This window comes from Leptinotarsa decemlineata, unplaced genomic scaffold (assembly GCF_025532065.1).
Source record: "Leptinotarsa decemlineata unplaced genomic scaffold, Ldec_3_MD MMD2_tig00002082_RagTag_RagTag, whole genome shotgun sequence".
NCBI lineage: Eukaryota > Metazoa > Arthropoda > Insecta > Coleoptera > Chrysomelidae > Leptinotarsa > Leptinotarsa decemlineata.
The window spans coordinates 1,484,966-1,508,937 of NW_027412573.1; the positions used below are offsets into that span (position 1 = coordinate 1,484,966).

General features: G+C 36.8%; 1 protein-coding gene across 2 annotated transcripts in view; it reads left to right on the top strand.

Moving 5' to 3' along the window:
* The window catches only part of Adcy2 (adenylate cyclase type 2 Ac76E), a 169,376-nt gene that overhangs the window by 58,625 nt on the left and 86,779 nt on the right, over positions 1-23,972 (top strand). For both annotated transcript variants that reach the window (XM_074176801.1, XM_074176802.1), the window contains exon 2: positions 22,926-23,062. In XM_074176801.1, the coding sequence (XP_074032902.1) occupies positions 22,926-23,062 (137 nt within the window). The remainder of the gene's footprint in view (positions 1-22,925; positions 23,063-23,972) is intronic.

The following is a 23,972-nucleotide window of genomic DNA, read 5'->3' on the forward strand; positions in this document are numbered from 1 at the left end:
TGTTGTACTTGGAACCAATTCTTCTTATCCTCTCCGATAATCCTCTGATGTAGGGAAGTGCAAGCACTGGTTGTGACGGCTTCTCTTCCTTGCGAGGCTCCTGCTGTCTTTTGGCCAAAGTCTTTTCTACCATCGCTTTGGAGTATCCATTCCGCTGAAGATCACTTTTGATGATGTCTAGTTCCTTCTCGAGACCTTCCTTTGTATTACAAAGCCCAAAAGCACGGTCTAATAGAGTCTTGATGATTCCTCTTTTTGTCGATTGATGGTGGTTGGATTCGTGGTTCAGATACTGTCCCGTATGAGTGGGTTTTCGGTATACAGATGTTTCCCACTTAGTGTCGGTCCTCTTCACCAAAACGTCTAAGAATGGCAATTCATTGTGGATTTCCTTCTCCATTGTGAAAGTGATGGAAGGTCTCACGCTGTTGATGTGTTTCAGAAAGGCGTCTAGTTCAGTATTCCCATGGTTCCATATTATGAAGGTGTCGTCAACATATCTCAACCAGACTCGAGGTTTCTTGTGGGCTTCTTCAATGGCCAGAGTTTCAAACCACTCCATATATATGTTGGCTATGACTGGTGAAAGTGGCGATCCCATTGGCAGTCCCTCATCTTGTGTAAAGAATTCGTCCTTCAGTTGGAAATAACAGTTTCGTACACAGCATCCTAGTAATTCCATAATTACTTCTATAGGTAGATTCGTTCTCTCTTTCAGGTTCCCGTCTTCGGATAGCTTTCTCTGTATGATTTGGAGTGCTTCTTCGACCGGAACGTTGGTGTAAAGGCTTTCCACGTCGAAACTAATTAGTTGATCTTCCTGTGTGACTTCAATTGACCCTAGTAGTTCGACAAAATGTCTTGAATTCTTCACAAAAGACGATGTTTTCCCTTGTAATGGTTGTACTAAGGGAAGTAAAAATCTAGACAAGTTTTGAGTAGCCGAATCTCTGGAGCTGATGATCGGTCTAAGCGGAACGTCCTTCTTGTGGATTTTGGGTAGACCATACAAGTGAGGGGGCTTACTGTGGTGCGGTGTTAGGCATGATCTTTCCTTGTCCGAAAAGTAGACTTGGTGTTTTTTCAAAATCTGGTACAACTTCCTTTCGATTGATGCAGTTGGGTCCCGTACGATCTTTGTGTATCGTCCCTTCTGCAGAACCTCTTCGATCTTCTGTTCGTAGAGAACGGTATCCATTACCACAGTAGCGTTTCCTTTATCTGCAGGTAGGATCTGAACGGCCTACGTAGAGACAACACCATTAAGATCCTACCTGCAGATAAAGGAAACGCTACTGTGGTAATGGATACCGTTCTCTACGAACAGAAGATCGAAGAGGTTCTGCAGAAGGGACGATACACAAAGATCGTACGGGACCCAACTGCATCAATCGAAAGGAAGTTGTACCAGATTTTGAAAAAACACCAAGTCTACTTTTCGGACAAGGAAAGATCATGCCTAACACCGCACCACAGTAAGCCCCCTCACTTGTATGGTCTACCCAAAATCCACAAGAAGGACGTTCCGCTTAGACCGATCATCAGCTCCAGAGATTCGGCTACTCAAAACTTGTCTAGATTTTTACTTCCCTTAGTACAACCATTACAAGGGAAAACATCGTCTTTTGTGAAGAATTCAAGACATTTTGTCGAACTACTAGGGTCAATTGAAGTCACACAGGAAGATCAACTAATTAGTTTCGACGTGGAAAGCCTTTACACCAACGTTCCGGTCGAAGAAGCACTCCAAATCATACAGAGAAAGCTATCCGAAGACGGGAACCTGAAAGAGAGAACGAATCTACCTATAGAAGTAATTATGGAATTACTAGGATGCTGTGTACGAAACTGTTATTTCCAACTGAAGGACGAATTCTTTACACAAGATGAGGGACTGCCAATGGGATCGCCACTTTCACCAGTCATAGCCAACATATATATGGAGTGGTTTGAAACTCTGGCCATTGAAGAAGCCCACAAGAAACCTCGAGTCTGGTTGAGATATGTTGACGACACCTTCATAATATGGAACCATGGGAATACTGAACTAGACGCCTTTCTGAAACACATCAACAGCGTGAGACCTTCCATCACTTTCACAATGGAGAAGGAAATCCACAATGAATTGCCATTCTTAGACGTTTTGGTGAAGAGGACCGACACTAAGTGGGAAACATCTGTATACCGAAAACCCACTCATACGGGACAGTATCTGAACCACGAATCCAACCACCATCAATCGACAAAAAGAGGAATCATCAAGACTCTATTAGACCGTGCTTTTGGGCTTTGTAATACAAAGGAAGGTCTCGAGAAGGAACTAGACATCATCAAAAGTGATCTTCAGCGGAATGGATACTCCAAAGCGATGGTAGAAAAGACTTTGGCCAAAAGACAGCAGGAGCCTCGCAAGGAAGAGAAGCCGTCACAACCAGTGCTTGCACTTCCCTACATCAGAGGATTATCGGAGAGGATAAGAAGAATTGGTTCCAAGTACAACATTAGAACCTGTTTTAGATCCGGTAACACTATCCGTAGCAGCCTCACGAAAACCAGGCCCCCAAACGCGGACTGCGATTCCAAGAATTGCATTTACCGGATACCCTGTGAGTGCGGAAAATCCTATATTGGTGAAACTAAGAGGCCATTGAATATTCGCATTGCCGAGCACAAGAAGCACACACAGCGAGGAGAAACCAGCAAATCAGGAATAGCAGACCATGTTTGGACCCATCAACACAACATCGAGTGGTCCCAAGCTGAGATCTTGCACAGAGAGGAACATTGGTTCAGGAGAAAATTTAAGGAAGCCGCATACATGTTGTCCAACAACGTATTCAGCCAGGCCAGCGTAGATATACGAAACATATGGAAACCCATCATCAAACGAGAAATGACCAACTCCCGCCAAATCGGTCATCTCTCACGGAATCAGTGAAGCGGAAAATGGAAAGTAGAGAAAGTGAAAGTATTTCAACGACCTATAAAATAGTCATCTCTCGGAGGAATCAGTCCAGTCATCACCCGAAGACGATTGTAGATACCAACAATCGAAACGTCGTGAACTAACGTGACTTGGAATCTCTACACTTTTTTATTTTTATTATTTTCTTTTTGCATTCCTTTAATTTTTATTTATTCAATTATTATATTTTCACTTGTAGGTTATTTTACTATCATTTCATTTCAGGTTTATTGTTGCTTAATATAATTGTTATTTTCAACTATTCTTTTTTAATTATTCTTTTTTTTACTTGTTTCAGGGATTTCAAATCATTTTATATAATAGACAATGGAAGTCCGAACTAGTGAAATTCATCACGAAACATTGTCAATCACCTTCAAACAAAGAATTGTCGCTATTGGGCAGCAGATAATCTTAACTGGGTAATAAACTGTAGAAGCCAAAAAATCAACGCCTGGTGTGGGATATTGAACGAACGAATTATTGGACCTTTTTTTTTGAGGAAAACATTAATGCGCAGAGGTTTCTAGAATTTTTAAACACAGAGTTTTGGGATGCTATTCACGAGCTGCCAATCAATGAACGATCACATTTAATTGTCCAGATAGATGGGTGTTCAGTTCATTATGCCAGAGCCGTAAGGCAATGGTTTGAAGAACATTTTCCAAACCGATGGATAGGCCGTGGTAGTCCATTTATAGAGTGGCCACCCAGATCTCCAGACCTCACAGTTTTGGACTTTTTTCTCTGGGGACTTCTCACACAAAAGGTTTACAAAAACCGCTCAGGAGATAGAAATGAACTGTGTGCAAGAATTCGACAGGTATGTGCAGATATTAGCCCTCAAGAACTAAGGAACGTAATCAGAAACATTCGTAAGCGCTACGACACACGTATCGAAATACGTGGTGGATTAGTAGAGGCTACTAGAATATGAGTTAGAATTAATTGTTGCACTGAATCGAAACATTTCAATAATTAGGTATTAGTTACGTTTATTGAAATTTTTTGCTTCATTGTAAGTTGAATTGTGTGAATGTAATTTCGTTATTTTCATTAAAAATATTTACGCTATTTGTGTTTTTTTTCATCTGGTGGCACTTTATTGTTGAAATCATAAAAAAATGATATATTGTGACTGTTAGCTGTCTGAGTTTTCGAATTTTTGAGTTGTCATAACTTTGTTAATAATGAATATTTTTTCATGAAATTTTGGTCACATTTATTTAGAGGCACTCTGAATCCAGTGGCTTTTTGATTTTTTCAATAAAAAAATCGCCAATAAAAAATCCCGATTTTCGACTGAGAAAAAACATTAATAAACTTTGATAAACATTTCAAATGTTCGGGTCCCAAGGTAGACCTTTTAGTACTTGACATTTAAAAAAATTATTAAAATCGATTTACAACTTCAAATTTTGGGGGGTGTTTCCATTAAAAATGGGCCACACTGTTTGTATCAATGTTTGTTTACTTGCTTGTAACTCTCAAGCTCATGATCTGTATTTGACAGAATTATCGACTTTATTGCTTGATGTATTCGCGGGCAGATGGCGCTATACGTAAACTCCTTTTTAACTTTTTAGTTAGACGTTCTTTGAAAGCGTGTTTTTTAGTTTTTTAATCTATATTCGTTTTTCATCTATCATAGTTTTCCATATATATTTTTTGGATGATACTTCAAAAGTTGACGTATTTTTATTGCCAAAAAAATTACAATACAAGCAAAATATGATCATCAGCAAATTACCGTGCTACAATGGAAAGAAGAACTTCCTAAAGAAAACTTTGAAACAGAAACATATTTTATTTTCATCGGTTTCCTTTGTTAACTACACCACTGACTGGATCTTGAACAATATCAAGCAGGATGACTACTGAATTGCAGTCATTCGACGTAATCATCTCCGAATCGCGTTCATAACCTCGTCGATAATAAATTATCGCAACATTACTTTAGCAATTTCCCTAGATGCATGTAGAAAATGATTTCATTTTTTCCAGTAAGTATTGCGTTTTATAGTATTCCGGGCCATTAAGCGTGACTGTAACAATAAAATTTCGATTCGATTGCCCGGAATATGCGGACGTTTTCCGTTAACGGTGTTTCGTTTATATTCTCGCTATGAATTAACCGTGATCGGCGAATGTGATAGGCAATAACGTTTGCTTTATTGTTGGGCAAACGTTCTGAACTGACTGCGTCCGTTTCAAAGAGGATATTCTCGTCGTTAACTCAACCTACAAGGAAATGGAATGAGGCCAATTTCTCATAATTGACATTGTTTATTTTGCATGTATTTTTAAGTTAGATACTTCAGCTACCAAAACGGGGTGGGATACAATACTCATAATTCGAATTGGGGGTCAGGAGATACTTCAACTCAGAAAAGAAAGGACTAATAATTCGTTCGTTCAATATCCCACACAAGGCACGTTGATTTTTTGGAAATACTGGCTTTTACAGTTATTACCCAGTTAGGATTATCCGCTGCCCAATAGCGACAATTCTGTGATGACACTACTCCATTTGTAGTGAAAGTGGCTTCGTCGGTATACAATAAAATATTTTTAGGAAATTTCTATTGTTTAAATATTGGGCCCTTAAAAAATATTCCAGGCGTCTTGCTTCGTCGCCTTCTTGAAGTGTGTGTGAAAATTTTGGCTTGAAAGGTTTAATATTCTTCGCCTTGAGACATCTCCGAATAGTTTCTCGTGGAATATTCAAATCTAAAGTGGCATTCCTTATACTGGCATTAGGATCATTTTCGAAATAATCTAAAATGATTCGATCATTCCTGTCATTCCCCTGTCATTTCTGTTTCGTCTTTGTACAGGATTACTTTTTACCATCATTTTTGATACTGCACCAGTTTTATTGAATATTTTATTTATTTTATTCACCGTACCGCGGCTAATACGAGAACGATCTGGATGTCTCTCATTAAATACTCCATAAACCTCTCTAGCACTTCTAATGTCATCTACCGAAAGGCGTACAATTTCAATTTTCTCTCTTGCAGCCATGACACAAAATAATTCGAATAACTGTAAGGTGAATATTGTTGACAATAGTACACTTGAATCTTTCACAAGTGTCAAACTGTAATATCATTTCTATGAAATTTTGGTCACACCTGTTTAGAGGTACTCTGAATCCAGTGGCGTATTGATTTTTTTCAATAAAAAATCGTTAATAAAAAATCCCGATTTTCGACTAAGAAAATATATCGTAGTATGCCCTGAAACTTTAATAAACATTTCAAATTTTGTCCCAAAGTAGACCTTTTAGTACTTGACATTTAAAAAAAAATATTAAAATCGGTTTACAACTTCAAATTTTAGGGAAGTGTTTCCATTAAAAATGGGTCACACTGTATGTATGAATATAAATGTTATACATGTTTTCATGTATGTGTGAACAAATCTGTTGAATTGTGATTTTTTAATATTGTTGATTGTAAATTTGTCTATCATCACACGGTTTTTTATTTGTGACGTATCCTATATCATGCTATATGTGATCTGTAAGGATTGAATAAATATTATTATTATTATTATTATTATTCAATATATTGTACCATTCCTTTCTACGGTCAGTCATAGAAAAAGTATAGTATGCACCTCGAGGATAAGACCAATTACGTCCATTCGCGAATTATCTCACTCGGCTAACGCCTCGTGCTTACAATTTTTCGCATGTGGGTAATTGGCTTTTTATCCTACTTGATACGTATACCATTATATTTTACTGGAGGAGTAAAAGGCGATGTTTCAGTCTGAATGTTTTTCTAACAAATAAATATTGAATAAGTAAAGTCAAATGCTCAAGTTCCGGAAGTAGCCCCTTCTAACAACTACTGTGACGCCTTTGAGATTGGTAATTGGCCGAATTGGACCCTTCTACATACGAGCAAAATTACTCTATTTGATCCGATTTCATCTCCAGGTCGCGTCATTGTAGAGTCACCGCAGCGTCCCATTGTCCAAGTTAATTCTCTCTACCTACTTGTGACATTACCATATACCATAAAATCTCATAATAATTTGTCATTACACGAGCATAGTTCCACCGCTGTGGTCGTTGTGACATGAACCCTGCGACAATTTTAGATGCATGCAAATTGTAGTTGAATATTTCCTGCGGAAAATTGTGAAGTCACAGTAAAAGGCGGCGGTTACATTGGATACGAATTCGTACGAAAATTTAGTCTTACGAATTCGTACAAATCAATTATTACGAATTTAATAGGCGTGTGTGGTTACATTGGATGATTATATATCACTTTATACGAAAACAGTAGTGATTATGGATTCGCTATCAAAGTTTTATTAGTTTGAATCATCACCATTAGTGAAATATTTGTTACTGAAAAAAAAAGAGGAATATCTTTGCATGATATAATTATTGATTTGGAGGGAAGCTCAGATGTCATTCAAAATAATGCCCCTCAACAAACACGTGATCGAACCGTTGGAACACAAATTTTTACAGAGCTACCCGTACTGCCTATGCCATTAGGAACAAATTTATAAAATATTTCAACACTCCTTGAACACAATTTGGAAAATAAGACAGTTATGTAGTGTTGAAACAAAAATTATTCTTGAATAAATATAAATAGATAACGGAAATACATACCTACTTAACTCTCTGTTGTGATACTGTTTGCTTTTTTGTTTCCACTGGGATCTTCTTTTGTGCACTAACGTTATCAATAATTCGCAATCCATATCGTCACTCTGAAAACACTAGAAAATGCAAGCTAGTCGTACGAACACCTATGAAAGAAACAAAATATTTTGCTCGTATGGAAATCACGTACGAATTCGTGACAAATGGTCGTATATAATATAACCACGACCATGTCAATGAACGCATTTGTTTACTTCCGACGTTTTCTTACGAATTCGTACGAATTCGTACGACTACATTTTCGTACGAATTCGTATCCAATGTAACCGCCGCCTAACGTGTGTGGTGCCCAGTGGTGTGATCCCAAAACAAAACTGAATATAACGTTTTCTCAGATCTTGTATGCAGATGATATATCAATCCTGGTATCTAAAGAATCTTATGATTCAAACGAACAAGCTGGTATTGATTTGATGCTTGAATATGCAAAAAGATTTAAAAAAAAATAAGCTGTATACAGGGTGATTCAAAAGTACTTTGACAAACTTCAGGAGGTGATTCCTCATAATATTCTAATATGAATTGTCCAAATAAATAAATGTCTGGAAATGCTTCGTTTCCAAGATACAGAATGTTGAAGTTTTATTTTCATTTTCATTTTTTTCAAATAACTTTTGAAATACTGAACTTAATCCAAAAGAAACTTGGTAATAGGAGGTTTTTGAAGTGTCGAATTCGAACCTGATGTTCTTATTGCTCTTACTCGTAGGGGGCGCCACCTACACGTCTTTCTCTTTTTTAAAGATTCATAACTTTTTGGGCGTACTTCTAGCACATTTTTCAGTAAAAAAATCGATTCCTCTATCATATCTAGGTGAATAAGCTACCCTTGTTACTAGTCGCTGTAAGCAACCGTTTACTGAATATTTGGACTTGAAAACTTCAAGTCGATTATTTGATAATCGATGCATGTTGAAGTTATTACGAATACTTTGCTTTTTTCACAAGAATGCTTTGGAAATAAATTTGACGTTTGTGAGTAGTTTTGGTAATTACATATTTTGTGACAGTTAGAAGTTTTGTTGAAGTTTCCGTAAGTAGAAGTAGAAAACACTTATTTTGAAAAAGTGGATTATTTAAACAATAATGCTCATTTAGCCGATAGCATTTCGTTTATGGCCTTGCGGATGGCAATGCGCGCGAAGCAAGACGTATTTACCAGGAGCGATATCCTAATCGAGTACTGCCTTCAGCTCCAACATTTGCTAGTCTCCACCGTCGTTTGGCAGAAACAGGTAGCTTTAAGAGGGCAGCTGATATTATTGGAAGACCACGAGCAGTCCGAACCCCAGAATTGGAAGAAGCTGTTTTGAACGCTCTCGAGAAGAATCCAGAAACAAGCACAAGAGTAATTGCTGAAGCTGTCAATTCTACTCAGTCCACAGTTTGGAGAATTATCCACAATCAACAGTTTTATCCATACCATATTCAAAGGGTACAAGCTCTTTTGCCACGAGACTTTCCCCAACGCATTACTATGTGTCAATGGTTTTTGAGAAAATTGGCTGGAAATCCTCAATATTTGAGATATATACTCTTCACGGACGAGGCAAACTTCTCCCGAAATGCTATCACAAACTTTCATAACAACCATGTTTGGGCTCTCGAAAATCCCCACGCAGTTAGTGAAAGGCATTATCAGTACCAATTTTCTGTAAATGTATGGGCGGCAATAATTGATAATTACTTGATGGGTCCTTTCTTTCTTCCGCTCCGATTGAATGGCGCAACTTACAGACACTTTTTAGAAAATGAATTGCCGGGACTACTTCAGAATGTACCATTAGAAATTCGTATCCGCATGTGGTTTATGCATGATGGGGCTCTGGCCCATTTGAGCGTTGTAGCCAGGGAATTCCTTAACACAATCTATCCAAATCGATGGATCGGTAGGGGTGTAGAAGAACCTAACCAGGCGTGGGCACCAAGGTCCCCAGATCTAAACCCGATAGATTTTTACTTTTGGGGACATTTGAAGTAACTAGTTTATAAGACTCCAGTAGTGAACGAGGAAGATCTAAGAAACCGAATAGTAGACGCCTGTGAAACAATAAGAAACACACCGATAATTTTTGAGCGGGTACGAGATTCAATGACTAGACGACTGACTGCCTGTATCTTCGCTGAAGGTGGACACTTCCAACAATTTATTTGAATACAATTTAGTTTCGTTTATTTTAGTTTATTCTACATATTCAAAATTTCCTGAAATAAAATGTTGACATTTCTTGCAAATTTTATTAAAACAAATACAGATTATGCACCCTTGATACAAAAATAACTATTTGGTTTAAGGATGTCATAAAGGAACGTATCCAACAGTAATGACCTCTTTAAACGAGTAAAACGTCAAATTCATTTCCAAAGCATTCTTGTGAAAAATGCAAAATATTCATAATAACTTCAACATACATCGATTATCAAATAATCGACTTGAAGTTTTCAAGTCCAAATATTTAGAAAACGGTTGCTTACAGCGACTAGTAACAAGGGTAGCTTATTTACGTAGATATGATAGAGGAATCGATTTTTTTACTGAAAAATGTGCTAGAAGTACGCCCAAAAAAGTTATGAATCTTTAAAAAAAAAAAGACGTGTAGGTGGCGCCCCCTACGAGTAAGAGCAATAAGAACATCAGGTTCGAATACCTCAAAAACCTCCTATTACCAAGTTTCTTTTAATTAAGTTCAGTATTTCAAAAGTTATTTGAAAAAAAAACGAAAATAAAAATAGAACTTCAACATCCTGTATCTTGGAAACGAAGCGTTTCCGGACATTTATTTATTTGGACAATTCATATTAGAATATTGTGAGGAATCACCTCCTGAAGTTTGTCAAAGTACTTTTGAATCACCCTGTATAAACCCAGCGAAAACTGAATTTCTTATCTTCCGTACAAGACAAAACAAATTGAAAACAACACTAACGTGAACCGTAATACCTCTGTTGAGTTCTTATGTCTGAATATAAATGATAAATTAAATAGGGAAACCGACATATCTACTGTAATAAAAAATATTAACACCGAAATATTTCAAATACGCTGTATGTATAAAGCCCTGACAACTCCAGTAATAAAATACTTCTATTTTGCAGAAAATCAGTCGAGACTGGCGTACAGAATCATAGTATGGGGACAATCATCTGCTGCCAAACGTCTCTTCATTACACAAAAAAAATGCATTTGTGCCATGTTTCGCAAACCCCAAACAGAATTTAGCAGACCTCCCTTCAGAAAGCTACAAGTATTACGCCTTATTTCTCTTTACACATTGGAAACTGCTTGTTACATTTACAAAATAGAAATACTTTGTTCTGTCGTAATGACATTCACGGTTGTTCCACCAGGAATCAGCATTTGCTGAATTCTCCTCAAAACAAATCGAACTTAGCGCAAAACGGTTCTCTAAGCATCGGAATTCGAGTTTTAATAAAATTCCCCAAAACATCGCAGATGGACCTGCCTATTTCAAATTCAAGAAGTCACTGAAATAAGTACTAATTAGGGTGCATTCTATACCTTTGAAAAATTTTTTAGTATGTCAATCACTGATAGTATACAGGGTCTTTTACGACGAGCGTTCGTTAGGAATATATGAAGAACGATTTTGTGGTAGTGGATTTTACAAAATGGCCCTCTCAACTGAAATATTCTCAACTTCCGGTCTCATATACCATTCTATTATTTTTGGATACGACGAAAAAAAAGATATAAAATTCATAAAGAACACCCATTTCCATAAAACAATTCTATTATAACACGTATTGTTAAATGCTATAGCCGTCTATGGTTATATGGCAAAAGAGACCGAATAAATGATAAATAATTTGTCAGATATAACTTCAACAAGATGTCCGTTATCAATTGTCAAAGTTCGGAATTCCGTGTTGGAAGATCCGTTAGAAACACATAGAATCCATTTCAGCTTTCAAATTGGTTGGGCCATGTTCTTTCAAATGAAATAATTGTACCACAAATTCACCGAAATCATTCTCTGTTGATGGCTGCCAAGCAAATACTAAACAACGCAGCGTCTTCAAACTTGAAACACATCTTTCATAGATTGTGTACTTTCTAATACAGTGATATCTTTCAAACAATTACCGCCATCTCTAGGTCATGCCAGGTACTTCTGGAACCACCCTGGTACACCAACCACCGTTCTTGAAACCTCTCCACCCCTGCATATCCTGCAGCCCCTCCTCCGCTACCACCCCCTTGGCGTGATGTATTGATTCTAGTTTCGTGCAGCCAAAAAACAAAAAATGGTTATTTATAAAACAAAGAACACGCTCCTGGTTCAATTATCGGATGTATCAGACCGTCGATGTAATCTCCGATCGCTCGAATGAAAGAATGCCGGCATCATATTTTCTTGTTAAGCCCATCATAATTGGAAGTCATGAAGCAGAAGTAGCAGACGGAGCTTTAAAATCCGATAATGTGGGGCAATAATAGCACTTCCATTTATTACAGTGGACGATAAAAGGCGTAGAGGGAACACGTCATGGTTTCATGTAATTCATTGTCATTGGAGTAGTTTGTACTATGATAAATGACGGTTTGAAGGGGGGATTACAGCTGAATTATTGTGTGGTCAACTGATTCTGACACAATATACCTGTATTTTGTTTTGATTGATGCGTTGGACCCAATTAAGCTACTCTATCGATCCAATGTTCAAAATGTTCTTTTATTGGATTAATTTTTTTTTTATGTATACGTTCAGAGTCAGAGTCAGAGAAATGCTTCTTTTTCATAAAAGTTTAGGTTTTGTTGACAAAGTAGGCTTAAGAACTAAAACAATCAGAAACATTAAAATAAAGGTCAAGAATTAAAACAAGATATTAATATAGCTCAAGCACACTTCAAAAAGTCTATGGTAAAAGTCTGTGAAAAAAAGTTTAATATGTTGACAAAGCAGGCTTTAGAACTGAAACAATCGGAAACATTTAAATGAAGGTCAAGAATTAAAACAAGATATTAAGATATTAATATAGCTCAAGCACACTTCAAAAAGTCTATAGTAAAAGTCTATGATAAAAAGTTTTATATGTTGACAAAGCAGGCTTTAGAACTAAAACAATCAGAAACATTAAAATAAAGGTCAAGAATCAAAACAAGATATTAATATAGCTCAAGCACACTTCAAAAAGTCTATGTTAAAAGTACGATAAAAAGTTTTATATGTTGTCAAAGCAGGCTTTAGAACTAGAACAATCGGAAACTTGAAAATAAAGGTCAAGAATTAAAACAAGATAATAATATAGCTTAAGCAGACTTCAAAAAGTCTATGGTAAAAGTCTGTGATAAAAAGTTTTATATGTTGACAAAGCAGGCTTGAGAACTAAAACAATCAGAAACATTAAAATAAAGGTCAAGAATTAAAACAAGATATTAATATAGCTCAAGCACACTTCAAAAAGTCTATGTTAAAAGTCTACGATGAAAAGTTTTATATGTTGTCAAAGCAGGCTTTAGAACTAAAACAATCGGAAACATTAAAATAAAGGTCAAGAACTAAAACAAGATATTAATATAGCTCAAGCACATTTCAAAAAGTCTATGGTAAAAGTCTGTGATAAAAAGTTTTATATGTTCACAAAGCAGGCTTGAGAACTAAAACAATCAGAAACATTAAAGTAAAGGTCAAGAATTAAAACAAGTTATTAATAAAGCTCGAACACACTTCAAAAAGTCTATGATGAAAGTCTGTGACAAAAAGTTTTATATGGTGACAAAGCAGGCTTGAGAACTAAAACAATCAGAAACATTAAAATAAAATAAATTTATGGATGTAGCCGTTACTACGTGGTAGGAAATCCTAATGAAGAAAAAAGAAATGAAACTTTCTTCATTAAAATAAAGGTCAAGAATCAAAACATGATATTGATATGGCTCAAGCACACTTCAAAAAGTCTATGGTAGAAGTCTATGATAAAAAAAAAAAACTTTATAAGTTGTAATTATAAGTTGCGAAGTCATCCGAAAGAAATTCCTCAATACTATAAATAAGCTTTATCTAGCAGAAGTTTTCTTACTCTTTTTAGAAACTGTTTGTAGCGTGTTAACTTCCTGATTGAAAGAGAGATGTTTGAAATATTTTTTGCTATTATAAAGAATCGAATTTTTGATTTGTGCTGTTGACGGGATAGGAACGGGAATATTGAATGTGAGACGAGTGGCATAACGAGTTGAGTTCGAGATATTATCTTTGTATCTTTTGTGCATTAGGCAGGCTGTTTCTAAAATAAAGAGGAAGTAGACTGTTGAGATGTGATGAGTTAAAAAAAGGGCTTACAGGAATATTGAACTCTAGCTCTGGTAATGAATTTTACTGCTCTTTTTTGAATTGTGAAAACTTGACTCATTAAGTTTTGACAGCTGCTCCCCCAGAAACAAACTCCGTACCGCAAGTGTGCTTTCCTAGCAGATAGTCCAAAGAGTTGAAGATAGACCTTATCGCATAACAACTTAAGGATAATTTTTTGCATACTTATACTAATATGCGTTCCAAATTTCAATTTGTGGTCTATGTTGAGGCCTAAACATTTGTTCTCTAGTTTATGATCAATGATGTGTTCTTCAAGAATTATATGGTCCAGGTTACATTTAGAGGATATTATATTAGTCTTTGATATATTTCACTAGTTCGGACTTCCATTGTCTATTATATAAAATGATTTGAAATCCCTGAAACAAGTAAAAAGAATAATTAAAAAGAATAGTTGAAAATAACAATTATATTAAGCAACAATAAACCTGAAATGAAATGATAGTGAAATAACCTACAAGTAAAAAATATAATAATTGAATAAATAAAAATTAAAGGAATGCAAAAAGAAAATAATAAAATAAAAATAAAAAAGTGTAGAGATTCCAAGTCACGTTAGTTCACGACGTTTCGATTGTTGGTATCTACAATCGTCTTCTGGTGATGACTGGTCTTTGATATATTGAAAGATGATAAATTGGCAGTATACCATTGTTTAATTTTGCCTTTATCATGCTTATGGTTCTTCAGGTGATATTTATTTGGATTGCCTCCAAAATGCTATCGACCCAATTCTCAGGATAGGAACGGAGGGGTGAAATTAATTGGCCTCCACGATCACCCGACCTAAGTCCTTCAAAATTTTCGTGGGGGCATATGAACAAAGATTTACACTGCACTCCACCCGATTCATTTTGGGAGACATTTTAGCTTTTCTGAAAAACTAATTGTTGGAATTTCAAAGCTTCATATCTTCCAAACGAGTACAAAAGCTAAGCAGCGATGAATAGGGAATAAGAAACTCTATTCAAAGATGTCTTTTCAGAAATTGATGGTCTTCTCTTCAATGAAGAATGATGAAAATAGAAAAAAGGGTAACAAGTAAATATCTAAGAGGAAAAGAATGGAATACCCCTTGGTAGAACAATCACAGTTGGTGGTTGAATCCGCATTGGAGAACATGCTGCGTCTCTTGTAATTACATAATTTACAGCAGGGAATTTCCGTATAGTAAACAACTGAACGAGAACCTAATTATCCCTCAGTGGTTGGAACAGAACAATATTCATGTTTTGATGAACAGAAATTTAATTAAACCTGTTCGTGGTTCGGTTATGAGAATATTCCAAGTGCGGCGATTCTCGAATTAGGGGCTGAACGGAACAAAGCATTTTCATAACCTAAAGTTCAAGCTTCGTGATATGAAGTTTTTTAGAAATTGGTTCCGAACTTCTTCTGTTCAGTAAAATTGCGAAATGGTGAAATTTTAGTGCCATTTGATGTATTCTCGTTGTTTTCAAGTGCCCCTATACCAAAAACTGTCGAAGACTTTGTATAACTGACAAATAACTTTATGGAACAGTTCAACAACTGTTACTACAGGCAGTATGAAAGCCCGGCAATGGGAAACCCACTGTCCCTTTATATAGCTGATCTGTTCATGAGCAGATTTGAATTAAAGAAGTTCGTAAGCTAACACACAGATAACGCTACTAGTATTGAATCCATATACTTTTTAGTTAACCCTGGCCTGACAGCTTGACTGATTCACTGACTGACAGACTGACTCACTGGCTGACAGACTCACTCACTGACTAACTCACCGAAAGACCCGTTGACTGACTGACTAAGTGACTGATTGACGCACTGGCTGACTCTCTGACTGACTGACGCACCGACTGACTCACCGACAGACTCACAGACTGACTGGCTGACTGACACACTGACTGATTGATAGATTGACCCACTGACCCACTGACTGACTCACAGACTGACTCATTGACTGACTCACTGACAGACTAACTGACTGACTCACCAACATCTGACTGACAAACTCACTGGCTGATTGACAGACTCACTGGCTGATTGACAGACTCACTGAACGACTGACTGATAGACTGTAACTCACTGATTAACTTGACATTGCGACTCACTGACTCATAGACGAACTCACCGACTGACTCATCAACTGACCCACTGACAGACTAACTGGTTGACTAACAGACAGAGAGACCGGCTGATTCACTGACAGATTCACGGACTGACAGATTGACCCACTGACAGACTGACTCACTGGCTGACTGTCTCACTGACTGAATAACTCACCGATCGACTCATTGACTGACAGAATGAATCAGTGACTGACTCGTTGACTGACCCGCTGACTGACTGACGAACTGCCTGACCCACTGACTGGGAACTATTGACAGACTGACTCACTGACTGATCGACTGACAGACAGACAGACTCACTGAATGACTGACTGACTCACCGTCTGACTCACTGACTGCATCACTGACCTACAGACCGACTCGCTGACAGACCGACTCATTGATTGACTGACTCACCGACTGACTCACCGACTCACTCAAAGACTCGTCTATTGACTGACTGACTAACTAACAGCCCATTCAATTTATAACTACTTCTTCTATATATTTCGATGTGATGATTTTGTACATTTAATGGTTTGTCAATAAGCATTTTGTTTCTTCAACAATATTGTATACGTTGATTGATTGATTTATGTTTTTTTGAAGGTGATTGACAATGTTTCATGATGAATTTCATCAGTTTGGACTTCCATTGTCTGATATTATTATGATGATATGAAAGAACTAATAAGAAAAAAAAAATTATATCAGACAATGGAAGTCCGAACTAATGAAATTCATGATTGATTTATATTTATTGAAATTTGTAATGTTTCACATTTGATTTAAAAATCAACGAAAAAAACATTTGTTAATGCAGGCGTATATTATAAACATACGCTATGTAGTTGCTCTCCCCAAAAAATATTTTCAAGCAAAAGTTTCAATCATGTACGGTAAATCTTTAATAACCCGAATTCGATTGGGGCTGTAACGAATTCTCGTATATCATTCTAATCCCCCTAAGGGTCCCAATACCGGACGACTGGAACAATCCTGCATTAATATGATGCTACTTTATTGAGGGTTTCATGGCGATCTCTACCGATGTAGAGATTTGATATGCGAAATATCTCCTTTGGGTAGCTTTGCGAGTTATCCACAAAAATTCGGTCGACATAGCCCAAGGATTATGAAAAAGATGATCATTGTACCAAAGATGACCGTCAGTCACTATACTTTTTGTTCTACAAATCCGAATGTCTGCAACATGTTATTTGAAACGTGTTATTGTATCTTTGGTAGGATGGTAGCCCGGTGGGGTGACGTGGGTGGTTTGCTGAACTTGCTCAATCGACCGCTGTGCGAACCGGTGGTTTGAACCGCAAGGCCGGACGATCGATTTTCACTACCTATCGTCCAATCCGTGTTAGGAATCACACGTTAGAAGGTGAGACCTCGTTAGTTCTTAGGTCGCACAAGTTTCAAGTTTTCAAAGTTGTCGTATGCAGGGCAGCGAGAGCTGGTTAAAGGAAAAACAGATTTTAACAGATTTTTGAAGGATTTCGCTTAGTTTGACCAATCGAAAGCTTTTTGGGGGTCTGTATAGAAAGTATCCACTTGAGATTTGTCTTCAAGTATCTCGTATGCTTTGTGAGTGAAAGTTAACAAGTTTGATTCTATAGATTTAATTCTTACAAATCCGTTTCGCTCTGCCCTGATATATTTTTCAACAAACTGTATATAATCTGTTGCATTCAATATATTCAAATGATTCAGCTGGGGTACACATAAAAAATAATTTGCAACAGGAGTACCCAGTTACAGAAAATGATATTATTACAGAGTATATATGAATTAAATATCAAAAATATTAGAATATAGAAATGTATAAAAGTACATGTTGAAAGAAAGTCTATATAAAATATTCGTATACGTAGAATTTCAAAAGAGGAATGAAAAATTGAGTATATAACACAAAAATTTACAAATCATGCAATGTAGCAGTACTGACACAAATGTTATTTATGGTATTATTGAAAGTAATTGTGGATACATGATACCAAGGCGTTCAGAGAGTCAAAAGGAGTATCGCAATGTTAACAGTTTTTATTGAAGCTACTGCACATAAAATTCAATGGTGATCGTAGCATAACATTTGTGCGTGATGCTTCGCAATAGAATTTCAGATTGTGCCGACCTTCACGTCTTGGTACAAGAAATTGGTCTCTGGTAAAAGAACCATACTGTCGATATAATTGTTTAGTAATTTATGCAGGCATTTTATACCAAGTATAACTCTCCTATTTTTCAAAGATATCATATCAAATCGTATATGATGAATCGGCCGATACTTGATGAAAATCCATAACTAACGTATTCTAAAAACACTTTATTGTGTGATTTTCAGTAGATAGTTTTACAGAAACGCATCACGCCCGAGGAAGCCATGCAATGGCTTCCTCGGGCGTGTCGTAATAACTACTTTTACACATTAAATGCTATATATATATATATATATATATATATATATATATATATATATATATATATCTACCATTGGTTGAATCGAAGAAAGTGGGCGTGTCCCCCCAAAAACAAGACAAAACCAGCTTTCTGTTACCAATGTCCAGATCTTTAACAAAAGCGATTAGAGTATATTAACCGCGAGAACGAATGATCATCGAGAGACGGCAGCGAGCAAGGTAGGCGGAGCCTGCGCGCGCTCGCCGCGAACGAATAAATACCGCGCGCCGCGGTCGGAACAGTCAGAGCTCGACTTCTGCTAGTCAAGTCCGCTTCGCAGTCTGCGCTCGAGTTACTAAGAATTACAAAAATCTTAGAGGAGATTTTGCTGAATAATAAATTGACAATATAATTGTAAATGGAAACCTAAAAGACTGGACATTGGTTTTGTCTAACTTCGAATTAGAAAGATTGTACAAGGAGTCTTCGGCTACAGTTTCTACTGGCAGAGATTTGGGAAGTAAAAAAACCAAATTTACTTCCCAATCTGAATTCGTATACGACCACACTGTGGAACAGATTTTCTGGCCTTTATCAAGGCCGAGCTCCAACGACGACCCAGGAATCAGGAATCCAGGATATATTATAAAACAGGTCTTTCTTAAGGCCAGATTACTGCAAACGGAACTTTTCAGTTCTAATCCTGCCCTTCTCAGGGCTTACACAAAGAATTCGCATTTCTTCGTCTTCGGCACTACGCCGCACCGAGGGACCCACTAGCCGGCCTCCTTGGACGTATTTGGCCTACCCAGGCTTGAATACATCGGGAGGTACGCCTACCCAGTATATCTAAGGGACAGTCTACGTGGGCTGTCCCATTGCACTGATATCTGGGGGCTTTAAAGCGACCCTGCGCCTCCGGAGGCGGTCTCTTTCCTTCGGGCTTAGGGAGTTAGGTAGGTCAAATCGCGATAGTGTGTCGGCTAGGTGGTTAGGGATCGTAGGGAACCCTCTGGTCCGGCCTAGTGCCATCGTGGTGGCCAGCTGTACCCCCGCGGCGCCTGTTAGACAGCTAGAAAGTTTAGGGTATACTAATAATAAATTCGAGACTTTGTGGTGTAAACAAAAGAAGGTCTTGCCCCGGAAATCTGCGACGATGCAGGGGACGCGAGGCGTTCAGGACTGGGAGTTGATCTTCGAGGACGACGATACATACGGAAATAGATCCTCCGGTGGCCTAGCACCCGCCGGCTCTGGTCTGCCTGCGACGAGCGATCTAGGAGCAAGAGGTCTCTTGCAAACTCACGCCCAGCCGGGTACCCCTTTGGGACCGCTCCGGGAACCGTCTCGGCGACATTTCCAGCGCCGACGGCCTTCAGTTGTTCTCGAGCATTCGAAGTAGTAATAACGTATTTCGCTCGTACTTTTATATATATATATATATATATATATATATATATATATATATATATATATATATATATACCTTATTCTACAATTTGAGGTACCTGAATTTGAAGTACCTGATTTTTTACCTAAGTTTGTAATGAATTTAATTACCTGAGCTTATGTTCCATTTATCACATTTGAAAAAATATTCAATAACGGAGAGTTTTTAATTCTAATTGATCATTCAGTAAATTACCCGAATTCCTGAATCTATTGATTTCTAAACATTCTAGAAGATTGAGTTTCAAACTCTTCTCTTCTAAATGTAACACATCGTATTCCTGATTGAACTCATGTCCTTCTGCTAATAGGTGATTTGCAAATGTGGAATTGGTCTTTCTATTTATAAAACTGCTTCTATGCTCTTTAATTCTTTGGGAAAATGTTCTTCCAGTTTGGCCAATATACAGTTTTGGACAAGAGCCACAAGTCAGCTTATATACTCCTGAGCTATCCAACAACAAAGTTTTGTCTTTATTGTTTTTAATAAATTTATTTAGATTATTATTTGTTCTGTGAGCTACGTTTACGCCTTCTTTCTTCAAAAAACGGGCAATATTCCTGGTTGGTTCACCCAAATATGCCAATGTCGTATAACTGACGTTATCGCATCTTGAATATGGCTAGACCAAGTCCATGGCTTGCTTTCGAAGCTTTTTGGTAAGAATGGCGTTTATAATATCTACTTTGTAACCGTTATTAACCGCAATTTGTTTGATCAAATTCAGCTCTTTCTGGAACTCCTTATCAGACAGTGGAATATTCAATAATCTGTGAAGCATACTATTGAATGCAGCAACTTTATGCTGGTAAGGGTGTGTAGAGTTTTTTCTGTGTAGTCCTTTTTATGTTATGCAATAACCGTTCGACCTTTATCTGCTCTCGTAAAAATCACTTCATTATCTTTAACTCTTTGCTTAATTGATTTTGCAATTTTACTTTCTCCATCAGACTGAATTTGATCAACCTGTTCAGATTTCAAAATGTTTGCCGCGACGTGTTTATTATAATTACAAGTATTTCTCAGAGCCAGCTCTGTTTCTATACCTAAACATTCTTTCTATCAACTTTTAGACATAAGTATTTTAGGAACTTCCTTTGCACGCTCTCAATTGATGTTTTTTTGTAGTCGTAAACTGGATTCCATAACACAGGGCCATACTCTAACTTAGATCTGGCATACGCAGAATTTAGCAATTTTGCAATACTTTTAGCAATACTTTTGAAGTTTTTGCCATTTCTATAAATGAATCCAAGCATCCTATTTGTATCAGCATTCATATTACTTATATGTGTTGTAAATGTTAATTTACTGTCGTATGTTATACCAAGATCTCTTATCTCATGTACACGGTTGATTGTAGTATTGTTGATTGAATAATCGTACATTGAAGTTTGCTTTTTTGTTGAAAATGATATTACTTTACATTTGGATACGTTCAGTTGTAGACGATTATTATTACACCAAATTTTGATTACATTTATTTCAGTAATGCCGTCGATTTTATAATAAAGTTTCAGGTCGTCTGCAAATAGTAGGCTGGGAATATTCAACGAGGTTGCCAAGTTATTAATAAAAATAATGAAATAAAAGAGGTCCAAGATTAGAACTTTGTGGTACCCCAGATGTGACTACGTACTGAGCCGATTTGAAAGATTCATATTCGACGAATTGTTTTCTGTTCACTAGATATGATTCAATTACAGTAAGCAGTTTGTTAGAGAGTCCCAATTTTGTCAATTTGCTGAGAAGAACATAGTGGTCTATTTGATCGAAGGCTTTTTGAAAGTCTGAATAAACAACATCGACTTCTTTCTGCTTGACCAGGTTCGTATAGAGATATTGATTTAAACATGCAAGATTTGTCATACATGATCTTTGTTGTACGAAACCATGCTGAGTAGGAGAAATAACTTTTTAAATATGGGAGTACATAACATTTAGCAAACATATTTCGAAGAGTTTAGAAAATTTACATAAAATTGAAATTGCCCTGTAGTTTGTGGTATCGCCAGAGTCGCCTTTTTTTTTAATATCGGACAAATTCGAGCCGTTTTCCACTGTTCAGGGAAGACACAAGATGATAAAATTAAGTTGAATATGCCTATTAGAGGTATAGCGAGAACGACGATACAGTCCTTTATCACAAGACTAGGAACATTGTCAACGCCTGCGGTGTGTTAATTTCTTATTTTTTTTTGAAGCAGTAACAATATCGATTTTAAAGAACGCAGGGATGTTTAATGTATCTGAATCAGATATTGGCCTATAATTTTCCATAGACGTTTTGAAGCCAGATTTGAAAAGTGGAGATACTTTCGATGTTTTCCATGAAGAAGGAAACACATTAGTGTATAAAATCAAATTGATGTGATGTGTTGTGATTAGCCCTGCCAGGGGCGACGGACCTGGCAGAAATTGTGACAAACGTTGGACTGTACTCCAGTCAGTGTTTGATATTGTAGAAGCTTCCTATATGCCAAAAAAATTCAATAGGAGGTCTAATGATGTAGTTTAGTTGTCCTGAGAATTTTATAGCCGAACATCTTGGAAGGCCGTACATTCACAATGCCATTTTTAAATAACTTAAGTTGCCATCGACACTAGAATCCACTCCTTGCTGCGAAAAATTACTTCAGAACGTGTCCTGTAAATTTGAAAACAAACCTAATTACACATAAAATATTGTTATCACGTAACCACAAAGACAACCCCTCGAGAACTAATTTCCCTAACTCTTAATTAAACCAAGAAGAAAATTGTCTACAACAAGAAATCTAATTAGTTCCTCTGAGAGAGCTGTATATCGCTCTGCCTAATCTGGCGAAGATATTTATCACACATGAACAGTCTCAAATGACTGGGGTTAGGAAACAGCACACTGCTGTTTATAGATGAGTCAGTCAGGAATAATTTGGGAAGATACGGAGACTCGCGAGTTTGCCTCCCACACTTCTTTATATGTGTTTTTCTGTTCCAGTGGACGGTATGGAGTTGGAATCGCTATACCAGCGTTACTGCGTTCGACTTAAACAGGCCCTCTACCTATCCTGTCTCTCTGTTGCCACTATCACAAGTATAGGTCTCCTGATAACAACTTGCGTACTTCATGCACAGGTAAGATATGAAGATATGGTTTTATTATAGTTTCGTGGAATGTGAAAAGTCCCAACAAGAGGTACCCATATTCGACATTCAACAATGACCACCAATACATAAGCTTGCCATTTTTGAGAAGGCTGTCATTGAGTTTTGGACAACCCATTATTTTTCAATCCTTCACAATATCATCACATAAATTAATTGCTTGTATTTTCATTTTCTAATTTTAGAATCGCTTCAGTAGATAGTAGTAGATAGATGGAGCATGAGCAAAAACAATACGATTGCTTTTTTATCGACCTTTTTTGGGTATTTGTTACTTTCCACAGTCTGAAAAATATAAAAATTATAATGGAGAACTTTATACAAGTGTAGCAGGGCAAACTTTTTAGTTTACCCCGATAAGTTACTGCGTAAAAATCAAAGTATTTTTCACAAAGAAAAATCTTCTATTTATCAGTAACTTGTCTATTCAACAATTTTGCCTATCAAAATCATCCCTAAAGGTCTGAGATTGAAGTTGCTAACATTTGAAATGAATATATATGATTTGGAGCAATACATAAGAACACATCTGATTCATATTTATTCATTCATATTTTTGCATTCAACAATCTTTCAACTCTTTTAAAAAACTACTGGAATAAAAACAAAGACGTATTTTCAGTAATAGAGAAAATAACCAACAATTTATAGAAAAAACTGTAGTCAACTTGTCATTCAAAGTTCTCAATATTCATGAAAAATCGCTACTGGGCAAAGACTGGATTTCTCAGTAACTCCAAAAATAGTACCAACATTTGAACTAGTTACTGCTATAGAAGAAACAGCCCTAAATTTACCACCTGAAATATCTGGTGATTACAGATCTGAATGTACAAACATTTTCTCACGACCCCATCATATTAGAAGTAACTTGAATAAG